The 10,817-nt window shown below is 37.6% G+C and overlaps 3 protein-coding genes across 4 annotated transcripts; 2 read left to right on the forward strand and 1 right to left on the reverse strand.

Annotated features, from left to right (window-relative positions):
• Window positions 1-922: 922 nt before the first annotated feature.
• On the forward strand, window positions 923-5,133 carry LOC111498799 (two-component response regulator ARR12). Of its 2 annotated transcripts, none has more exons than XM_023150185.1 (6): window positions 923-1,494; window positions 1,780-1,932; window positions 2,193-2,594; window positions 2,668-2,744; window positions 2,860-4,101; window positions 4,681-4,775. In XM_023150185.1, exons 1-6 carry the CDS (start codon window positions 1,347-1,349, stop codon window positions 4,693-4,695), a joined length of 2,037 nt encoding a protein of 678 aa, XP_023005953.1. In that variant the 5' UTR covers window positions 923-1,346; the 3' UTR covers window positions 4,696-4,775. The 2 variants fall into 2 exon arrangements, with proteins under 2 accessions (XP_023005953.1, XP_023005945.1); XM_023150177.1 differs by having other exon boundaries at window positions 926-1,494; window positions 4,701-5,133.
• A 637-nt stretch (window positions 5,134-5,770) lies between these two features.
• LOC111498851 (temperature-induced lipocalin-1) lies at window positions 5,771-7,070 on the forward strand. The gene is made up of 2 exons (XM_023150209.1): window positions 5,771-6,206; window positions 6,618-7,070. The coding sequence occupies exons 1-2, from the start codon at window positions 5,835-5,837 to the stop codon at window positions 6,798-6,800; spliced, it is 555 nt and encodes a 184-aa protein (XP_023005977.1). The 5' UTR covers window positions 5,771-5,834; the 3' UTR covers window positions 6,801-7,070.
• Window positions 7,071-7,098: 28 nt separating this feature from the next.
• On the reverse strand, window positions 7,099-10,403 carry LOC111498835 (VAMP-like protein YKT61). The gene is made up of 6 exons (XM_023150208.1): window positions 10,124-10,403; window positions 8,582-8,679; window positions 8,086-8,190; window positions 7,895-7,960; window positions 7,518-7,604; window positions 7,099-7,349 (listed from the first exon to the last, which is right to left on the reverse strand). Exons 1-6 carry the CDS (start codon window positions 10,314-10,316, stop codon window positions 7,299-7,301), a joined length of 600 nt encoding a protein of 199 aa, XP_023005976.1. The 5' UTR covers window positions 10,317-10,403; the 3' UTR covers window positions 7,099-7,298.
• Between the last annotated feature and the right edge of the window lie 414 nt (window positions 10,404-10,817).

Here is a 10,817-nt window from a genome sequence, read left to right on the forward strand (position 1 = left end):
TTTTCAAAAAAAAAAAAAAAAAAAAAAAAAAAATGTTAAATCATTATGCAAATAGCTGCATATGTGTTTGGGGCTAACATATAATTGGGTGGGACCCACAAAGAATTATTAAAACCAATAGGGTCTTGAAACGTGGCAGAGAATTGACGTGTATTATTTGTGGACCTCGTGGTTTCTGTCCCATTTTATACGTTTGTTACTTTTAGTTATAAATAAATTATTGGACTTTTTTCGGCGATTGAACAACACGCTCCACTATTTTTCCAATTACCATAACCTAAAATAAATTAATGCAACTTGTTATTGAAAAAACGGTTAAAATTTTGTAAGGAAATTATATACTTACTATATAATATTACATGGAGAAACGAATTATTTCCTCCCACTTGTAAATTTTAATAATTAAAAAAAAATGGAAGAGAAAAATTTAATAATTTATAAAGAACTCAAATTCATGAATTTGATTATTAAATCTTGGGTGTTCGTCTTTTTCACATCATGAGAGACATTGGATAAATCCAAAATTTTGATAAAGTTTTCTACTTTTTTTTTTTAAAAAAAAAAATTAGGGTTCATCAGAAGTGGATTCAAATGGACGAAATCATTTAACTCATTTTCGGTTTATGGCGAATCAATCAAAGGAATTAGCTTCGTTTAAGGAATATAATCATGATTTACCAAAACAAGAAAAATGAAAAGGAATTAACATTCCCTTTTTAAAGCATTAATAATTACTGGATTCTAAACAGGATTTGAAAACGAGGAAGAAGGTATGTTTTGAATTTGGACTAAATTGCTCTTAAATATTCTGGAAAATATTAAAAAATATATTGAATTAATGAGATTTTTGATGGGTAAGTAAGTAACAGCAGAATTTGATTAAACCCTTTGTGGGAGAGGAAAGATGGAAGCATTAAGTTTGACTCTACCCCCAATGGCCCCTTCACCTCCATTCTTCATACTCATCTGTTTATGGACATTAGACTTCCACTTTCTGTACATACGGATTGATGGGAGAGAGAAAGTGGAACAGAGTTTACCTTAAAGCGTTTATAATAAGACAATGAGGGGGGGAAACAGCCATGGGTTTGGATTAAAAACATTTCTGTTTTATTGGATTCAATTGAATTTGTTCTTCCTTCCCTGTGTTTTGGGCCATTCTACAGCTCTTCTTCTGCTGCTCATCTCCTTTTCGCCCAATCAATTTCTTCTTCTAACCTCTTTTCCCATCTGGGTTTTTGGAAAATAGATAAGGGGGCTCGGAAAACATTGTACCCACATCGAGATTTTCGACGTCTCTCTTTTTCTGTCAAATTTTAACCAACCCCTTTTTCTCTCCTTTCGCCATGACTGTGGAGGCTCATTCCGTTACTTCTGTCGGTGATGATGCTGCCACTGATCGTTTTCCTGTTGGGATGCGGGTTCTTGCTGTTGACGACGACCCTATTTGTCTCAAAGTGCTTGAAACTCTCCTCCGTAGATGCCAATACCATGGTTTGTTCTCCCTCTAATCCTTCTTACCTATTTCACTTTCGTTTAATCTGCTTTCATCAGTCAAATCCATTTCCTCCTCCGCTATTGGTGAAATCTCAGGAACAATTTGGGGGGTTTTGGTTTTGTTGACTAATTTTGCTTGGTGGGATTCTTTTAGAATATGAGAATCGTAGCTTCTTGAACTGTGTTTTTGGGATTTTGGGTGTTGAAATCTTCCAAATGGTTGGTTGTTGGTGATTTAGATGTGGGTTTTTTTTTTTGTTTTCTTTTCTTTTCTTTCTGCAGTTACCACGACGAAGCAGTCCATTGAGGCTTTGAAAATGTTGAGAGAAAATAGAAACAATTTTGACTTGGTTATCAGTGATGTGAACATGCCTGATATGGATGGTTTCAAGCTTCTTGAGTTGGTGGGGCTTGAGATGGACCTACCTGTGATCAGTAAGTTTCTTTCTCATGATTCACGACATCCTATGCCTTTATTTCATCTTGTCTTGTTTTAGATACCAACGTCATTTTTTAGGATCAGTTTGTTTCTGTTTCTTGTTTTTTTATGGTTGTGTTGCTGAATAGATGAAATTAATGTTGTCTCTTTATTGCCAGGATTATTTGAACTGCAATAATTGTCTTGTTCTTCAGAGTAGTTCGTTTGGTTATTGACTTTTCATTTGTATGATGATGGTGTCTTTCTTCTTCCCTAGTGTTATCAGCACATAGTGATACTGAGCTTGTTATGAAGGGGATTTCACACGGGGCATGTGATTATCTGTTGAAGCCGGTTCGAATCGAGGAGTTGAAGAACATTTGGCAGCATGTGATTCGGAGGAAGAAGCTCGAACCGAAGGCAAAGAACAAGTTCCCTAGTGAAGATAAGGCTCGAAATGGAGGCAGTGAAGGTGAACAAGGTTTCTCATCAACCAGTAATGCAGACAGTGCGAAATTCAATAGGAAGCGGAAGGACCAAGACGACGATGACGATGAAGATGGAAAGGATAATGGGCTTGATAATGACGACCCCTCGAACCAGAAGAAGCCTAGAGTAGTGTGGTCGGTTGAGTTGCACAAGAAATTCGTCTCAGCGGTTAATCAGTTGGGTCTCGAAAGTAAGTTGGTGCTCAAAACTATGTTAGTTCATCTGTATCTCCAAATCTAACAATTTTCTTTACTCTTTATCAGAGGCAGTGCCGAAGAAAATCCTGGATCTGATGAATGTTGAAGGACTTACCAGAGAAAACGTAGCAAGTCATTTGCAGGCATGAATCCTCCCTTTCCTACACTTCAGTATTTCTTTACTTGACTGATTTATGACTTACCAAAGATTCAACCAGAAAACAAGATTGAGCTAAGAGCGTCTATGTTGTACTGCAGAAATACAGGCTTTACCTGAAAAGAATCAGCAATGTGGCATCCCAACAAGCTAACATGGTTGCTACATTTGGGAGTAAAGACGGTGCGTTCATGGGGATGGGTTCGCTCGATGGATATGGAGATTTACATGGCTTTGCAGGAATGGGACGGCTTCAAAACTCTTCATTATCATCTTACTCACCTGTTGGAATGCTTGGAAGATTGAACTCCCCGGCGGGAATGAGTCTGCGTGGAATCACTTCTTCAGGACTGATACAGCAAAACTCCAAAAATTTGAACTCCGCCATTAGTAACCTTGGGAAGCTCCAGCCAACTACTATGCTGCCTCCTAACCAACCTACTAATCTGTTGCAAGGAATTCCGACGTCACTCGAGCTCAGCCAGCTGCAACACAGCAAGTCCACCATTCCTATTGGAGACTTCAATATAATAAATGAGACGTCTGGATTTGGAGTTCCCAACAGTTTCCCTGATAGTAGAGTGAATATTGGAAACTCAACCAATTTGGTTTCCACTGCCCCGTTGATGTTACAAGGAACCATGCCAACATATGGAAACCAGACTTCTCTTAGAGTGGATCCGCTGAATGGAGAAACTTTTGACGTAGACATTGGTGGTTCAAATTTTTTGGATCCTGATCCTTCTAATGGAACCTGGCAGGGAGCAGCACAATTGTCTAGATTCTCAGCCACTTCTTTGAATCAAAATCAAGCCTATCCTAATGATCAATTCAATGCAATAAACTCGAGCATTTCTTCGACCCCCTCAACGTTTGGGAATGTCTCGGTCGATTTTTCCTCAAGAAGTGCAGTTGCAGCTCCCTTGCAGGATTCAAGAGATATGCAGTGTCAGGCAGGGGTAGTTGGCAGTGTTATTCAAACTATAAATACCATGCCGAAGCAGAGTTGGGAAGAGCTTAAACACGATTACAGTCGAAACGTGCAGCATAATCTTGGTGCAATCAATTCTCTGATCTCCGGAAATGAGACTCTAAACCCCTTAAGCCAGAGTTTCAATCAGAATAATCTAGTATATGATAGAAAGGTGAGTTCATCTTTGATGGTCCCATCAAATGCTGCTCCACTGTCCTTCGCTCAACATAACATGGTCGAAAAATTGGGTCCTAACACGAAGACGAATGTGGATGGCAACTATCTGTTGAACCAAACAAAGTCACACGATGCGTCAACTCAGGGCAGTTCTGAGTCCTTGGATTATATAATGAATGCGATGATCAAACGGGTATAGTCACCTTTCTTGCTAAATTTTTAGATACTGCATTCAACTTTTCCATTTTTCCAAGTTAACTTTATATGAAAATTCTCATCCTTGTCGAAATTGGTACATCTGACATAATTATATAGACATTCTTTTGAATGGCAATGCTGTTTCCCCAAACTCCTCTGTTATGGACGATCAACTTGTTACTTGCTGTTATAGTTAATACAAATACATATCATCTTACTGCAATCAAGTTTTCCAAACAAGGAAAACGGCACCCCATGTGATACTTCTATGTAATAATATAACGAACTGCTATAGTTGTACCAAAAGATTCCATTAGTTAAGATCAGAAAACACGTACAAACATTTAAACCTCATTTGATCAAGCAAACTTCTTGCATGCATCATAAACGGTCGATTCATGGGCCATTTGTTCATCGAATGCAGTCGTTGTCGATTTTAGATCATGTTATATATTCATTCTGTTCACTTCAATGAAAAATTTGTGTTAATAGATTTGCTATTACCATTGTTGTTAAGGTCTTAGACCGTTCTATCTATCTGTGTTGTGCATTTTTCCTGATCATACAGTGACAGGATTCTACAAAATGATTCAGGAACAAAATGAAATACCAGAAGTGAATGGAGAATTTGGATTTGATAATTTCTCTCTAGGATCGTGTATTTGAGCCTGTATCTGCTGTCTGCTGGATGGAACGCAGCATCACGGTGATCTGAAAGCAGTTTCGTGTACCATTATGTAGTTTTTCGTCGGTTCGGTTTCTGGCTACAAGGTTGTTCCATCTCTGTCTGTTCGTCCATTTACTGATGCAAAACATCTCGTTTCAAGGTTGTTATTACAAAGCAGCAGACATTGTCCTTATCCTTGTTCATAGAATAATGACAGGACAACTTTGCAGCTTTCTCTTAGCTTTTTCTGTTTCATATGCCTTGTTGTCCTTGAGAGAGAAAGTTGCTTGAAACGTAACATGGGAAGCCTACTATTGTGTGATTAATTAAAGTAATGCAGATTTACAAATGCTTCTTTCATTTGGGGAAAGCTTGGAGGGCCAACAATGGCGCCGCACGACAGTTGTAAGTTAAGCTAAACATTGTCTTAATACTTTTTCTTAAGCAAGAAATTCTGAAATAATCACAAACCCAACAGCCATGCTTCAATAAACCCTAAACACACTATAAATTTTGAAATAGTCTACAAAAGAGTTCTTGTTCTTCCTGTCGTAGTCAAAGTCAAAGCTCCTGAAAAAGGAGGAGCAGTGTTCTTATAGCAGCAGAAAGGTTACCTTTTTCTTTTCATTGTTTATCCTTCTGAGCGGATTAACACTCCTATCCATTTATCATGAACGATTTCTAGCATAAGGGTCTAGATATGGTTGTGAATTCATCAAAATCCTTGTGGGTTAAGCATAAAAATGAAGAACATCAGAGAAAACGACATTTTCACATTACAGAACAGAGCATGTTCCATCAAGAAGCCGTGGAGAAAAAGCCAACCAAAAGGATGTGGTCTAAGAAAATCTGAATAGCCCTACCACAGCCACAATAATCTTAGGTTCTAGAAACCACCAATCCAAATCTAGAAGTTTTTACTTTTTATCTCAACCAATCAGCCACGTGGCCCCGCTGAATAGACCTTATAGATAAGCATCCACACAACACTTCACAAGCAATCCTCTGTCTACAAATATCTTCAGCAGAAACCCAAATTTGTGTCTCTCAGGTTTGAAACAATGGCAAAGAAAGAGATGGAAGTGGTGAAAGGATTAGATCTTGAGAAGTACATGGGAAGATGGTATGAGATAGCTTCAATTCCATCGAGAAATCAGCCAAAGAATGGTGTGAACACGAGGGCTAATTATGCACTCAAGGAAGATGGAACTGTGAATGTGGTGAATGAAACTTGGAGTGATGGAAAGAGAAGTTCTATAGAAGGTGTGGCTTATAAGGCTGACCCTTCCAGCGAGGAGGCCAAGTTCAAGGTCAAATTCTATTTGCCTCCTTTTCTTCCAATCATTCCAGTTGTTGGGAATTACTGGGTTTTGTATATTGATGGTGATTATCAGTATGTCCTGGTCGGAGAGCCTTCGAGGAAGAATCTTTGGGTATGTTTTCAGAATCATTCTTCTACTGTTCCCTGTTTTTTTCAGCACATATTCATATCCTATCCTAGGCTTGTGTTTTGGATACCAACTTTTTTTTATTTTTAAGTTCACCAAATGATGTTGAGAGATTGAATTATCGAACTTTTAAATTACAAACAAATGCTTAATTTGAGCAAATGGACTCAAAAGGATTAGTTGAGAATCTTTATAGAACGAGCTGATGTTAATTAACCTTCTTCCTGTGGCTAAGTTTGAATTCTTTTTAATCTATCAATTAGTTTTCTAATTTGACGTAAAGAGAAAGAAAAGTTAATCTTAGCACTTAAGTTTGACTTCAAATTAAAAAAGGGGTCAACAAGATTAAAACAAATTCCCCCTAAATTGTACTCAGAATCTGTGGTGTATTGTCAGATATTGTGCAGAAACACTCATCTTAACGAGGAGATATATAATCAGCTGCTTGATAAAGCCAAGGAAGAGGGTTATGATGTAAGCAAACTGCACAAGACATCACAGAGCGATCCTCCACCAGAAGATGAAGGCCCCAAAGATACCAAAGGCATATGGTGGATCAAATCCCTTCTGGGAAAATAAAGTATTCACAGAAGCTTCTGTTTATATCATAAAAATCCTACCAGTTTTGTTCAAATGTTGGTTTGTAAGTACATGTGATATGTCTCTCAGTAAACAATGCTTTAAATTAGACCGGGGTTGTTAGTAAGATTTAGTACATGGATCGAAATGTGATTGCATGTGGCAACTCGCTAGACGTTAATCAGCAGGAGCATATGAAGAAGGATCCAACAGCAAAACTAAAGCAGCATATAAGATGGGAAATAATAAACTTTGCATTGACGATGGAAACAAGCACGTGTAAACTAACACCAATGTAGAAGATGAAAAACGTCAATATATATATATATATATATATATACGAGTAGGATGTACGCCCAACATTCTGTTCCCCCATCTTTTAAACAACAAACGAGGATAAAATTCACAAGATTCAGCGGAGCAAACAAATTGAAAGGATATAATCATATTACAATCATCAATTTTCTGGTTCATCTTCTATGTGATGCCATCAAAAGCTTACAATATGGTACAACACTGGTTGGTCTTCTTAGCTTGTTTGTAGAACATCTGTTTATTCACAGGCGAGCAAGAGTTTAGATAGGTTCTTCAGATAATGGAAATAAATCAGATGCTTAATCATAACATTAGTTGAGCAAATTGCAAGAAAGTACACCATTCATAGGCCAGGAGAAAAACATATGAACTACGTTCAACTAGTAATGTACCATCGCATACCTGTGATGCTGCACTGAGATCCGAGCTCTTCTCAACCAAACTGTCCAACTTTTCGCCACGTGCAAGCACGCTGTCAATGGTCTTATGCTGTATTTGGGAGGGAGAAAGATATCGTATGAAAATTAATCAACTAGAAAAAAAAAAAGTGGCTTACAATTCAGGAAAATGAAAGCTGGCATTGAAATGCATACAGAAAGTTTGCATCATACCCCTCAAACCAACTTAATCTTATCCAGGCAAGAAAAATATGTTAATGTGACAAAGGACTAAAGGTTACATGTATTCAGAGGGCAGAGACTGACAATGAAGTTTTGCAATAATGAGATGCGAACAGGCACAAATTCACAAAAGACCACTGCATCTGTAATAAGACTTACGAGAATAATTTTGGTTTCGTCCAACTCCCTCTGTATTCTCAACAATTTATCTGCTTCCGCAGGGTCCTGGACAATAATTAAATGAAAGGTTATGATTACATATTTGTGGTTGAAGTGGGGGAATGAGGCCAAAAGATATAGTATGCAATAATGTCCATAATTAAATAAATGCTGAAAGTGGATCTATAAACCTGGAATTTGGTTAAAGCTTCAGTCAGATATGGCCATGGTTGAGTGTTATCCGCTTGTGCAGTTCTCCATGTTTCACCGAAGTTTTTTTGGTACTCATCAACAACCTGTGAGAAATCAATGTATATAAACAATAGTTACAATCATGCAGAAACAAATACATAAACTTATATTATACTCGGAAGGACTAAGAATTACTAAGATCAATATCGTTCCATTCATCCATACATCATAAAGTTCACTACTTTAATCATGGAATACGTAATATGAAAATAAAACTAATCTTCAAATGGAAATGTGCTCCACACATTACATGAGCCTGATACAGCGTAAATCCATACAAGTTATTAAATGAGACGTCGATAATTAGCCTATTAGTTTGCTCTCTCTTAAAGAGCAACTCAACAATGCCAAAATCGCACAAAATATTTAATTACATAGGAAAAGAAAGAGTACTCTACAGCAATATTGTTAAATGAGAATAAGACCGATTCTCACCTGATTAAGCAGAGAAAATGCACTTCGAACTGGGTAGTGTTCATCCATAAGCCCCAAAGCACAAAGACCATTTCTATTGTAACAATGCACATTGTACTCTACAAAATTTCAACCGATCCGTAGAAAAATTAATAATATAGAACATATTAATAACTGATGCAGAGCAGACGCTAAGTGGTAAACCAACATTGCAACACATCTTTAACAGTGACTTGAAGGTAGAAAAGAACATGAAAGAAAGACAAATAGTAAAATAGCCGACCTCGTACCAAAACAACTATAATTAGAAAATAAACACGAGGTGCTTGATTACAGAAGAAAGCAAGAAGAACGGTAAGAAATTCAAAATCTTCTACGTAAACCTTACACTACAATTTCAAATTTCAACTGGTAACAAATTTCACTGCCTACAGACAACCGGCCCAAATAAATCCCCTATGCAAATTCAGATTGCATCGTCCAAATGCAATCTACTGCATAAAAACAACAACAGGGTAAGAAAGATTTCACAAAAACAATCAGGCTAATCAGCTGAAGGTCGGTACCTCTAACAGTCCAAGGTACCCACTAGCAAATATTGTCCGCTTTGGCCCGTTTGCATCGTTGTCAGCCTCATGGTTTAAAAAACACATCTTCTAGGGAGAGACTTCCACACCCTTGTAAGAAATGCTTCATACCCCTCTCCAACAAATGTGGGACGCACAATCCACCCCCCTTGGGGGCCATAGTCCTCGTTGGCATACTGCCCGATGACTGGCTCTAATACCATTTGTAACACCCCAAACTCATCAATAGCATATATTGTCCTCTTTTGGACTTTCCTTTCTGGGCTTCCCCTTAAGATTTTAAAACGTCCACTAAGGAGAGGTTTCCACAACCTTATAAGAAATGCTTCGTTTCCCTCTCCAACCGATGTGGGATCTCACAATTCATCCCCCTTGGGGGCTAGCGTCCTCACTAGCATACTACTCGGTGTCTGGCTCTAATACCATTTGTAATGGCCCAAACCCATCGCTAGCATATATTGTCTTCTTTGGACTTTCCTTCCAGGCTTCTCCTTAAGTTTTTAAAACGCGACCACTAGGGAGAGGTTTTTACACCCGTAAGAATATTTCGTTCCTCTCTCCAACCAATGTAGGATCTCACAGTACCAGTTTAAACCAAAAGTGAAAAGGAGATCATCATGGGGCATTACTTGGTACATATGGTCTATTGGGGTTTTATTATATCTCTCGTCACACAAATTTCATTGCGTGGTATCACATCCTCTCCTATTATTATCTACAATCATATATTCCTCCTAACTAATATAGACTTTCTATCTGCCTATAATCCGATCGGCATACAGAATTAAAAAACCGTCAAATATGAAATTGATTTGAAAAAATAAAAAATGAAAAAAACCAAGGCAAAACCCAAATTCAATAGCGAAACTCCAATTACAGCAACAAAGCATCAGGAAAGAACAACCCCAACATGACGATTCAAACAGAACGGAAGAATCATAACCCTAATAAAGAATTAACAACAGAAAAGGCATACCTTCGTGTTGAACGGATTGACGCTGGTCAGGTGGGGTACGCTTAGCAACGGTTCGACCAACGAAACAAATGAACTCCCTAACGCTTGGTCTCTGAAAGTAACCGAAATGACTCACATCGGAGGCGTTGGCCAATATAACCGGATCGGATCCTTCCGGGTGGCATTTCAAGACCAGCAACGCTGTGATCTTCATCTTCTTCACAAAACTCAACGCCTCCTTTACCCCTCTCTGTTTGGCCTCTCTCTCTAAAAGGGGTGAAGAAATGGCAAAAGAAACGCAGGGTTTGTACATAAATTTGTAAAATGGGCATTGGGAGGAAAATCTGCTGCAGTGTGGTCTATTTTAGGATCATGGAGCTGCTTACGTGGTAGAACATGAATGCGCCGACAAATCAAATCAAACCAATCATTAAATTAATTGAAGTTGGAGATGAATAAATGAAAAAAAGGTGATTTAAAAATTGAGAACATATTCTTCATATGCTACCCCTAACCCACACCATACAAGAACATTATCCTTTTCTATTTATTCAATCATCACTATAACTCTTTTTGAAATTATTTATAAGAAAATTAAACAATAAAATAATACACCAAATATTTTGATAAATCATTTTCCACTCTTTTAAAAACAATATAATAATTTAAAATACCATTTTAGTCGTATATGTTTTTTTTTTTTTTTTTTTTTACG

This window comes from Cucurbita maxima, unplaced genomic scaffold (genome assembly GCF_002738345.1).
Source record: "Cucurbita maxima cultivar Rimu unplaced genomic scaffold, Cmax_1.0 Cma_Scf00002, whole genome shotgun sequence".
Taxonomy (NCBI): domain Eukaryota; kingdom Viridiplantae; phylum Streptophyta; class Magnoliopsida; order Cucurbitales; family Cucurbitaceae; genus Cucurbita; species Cucurbita maxima.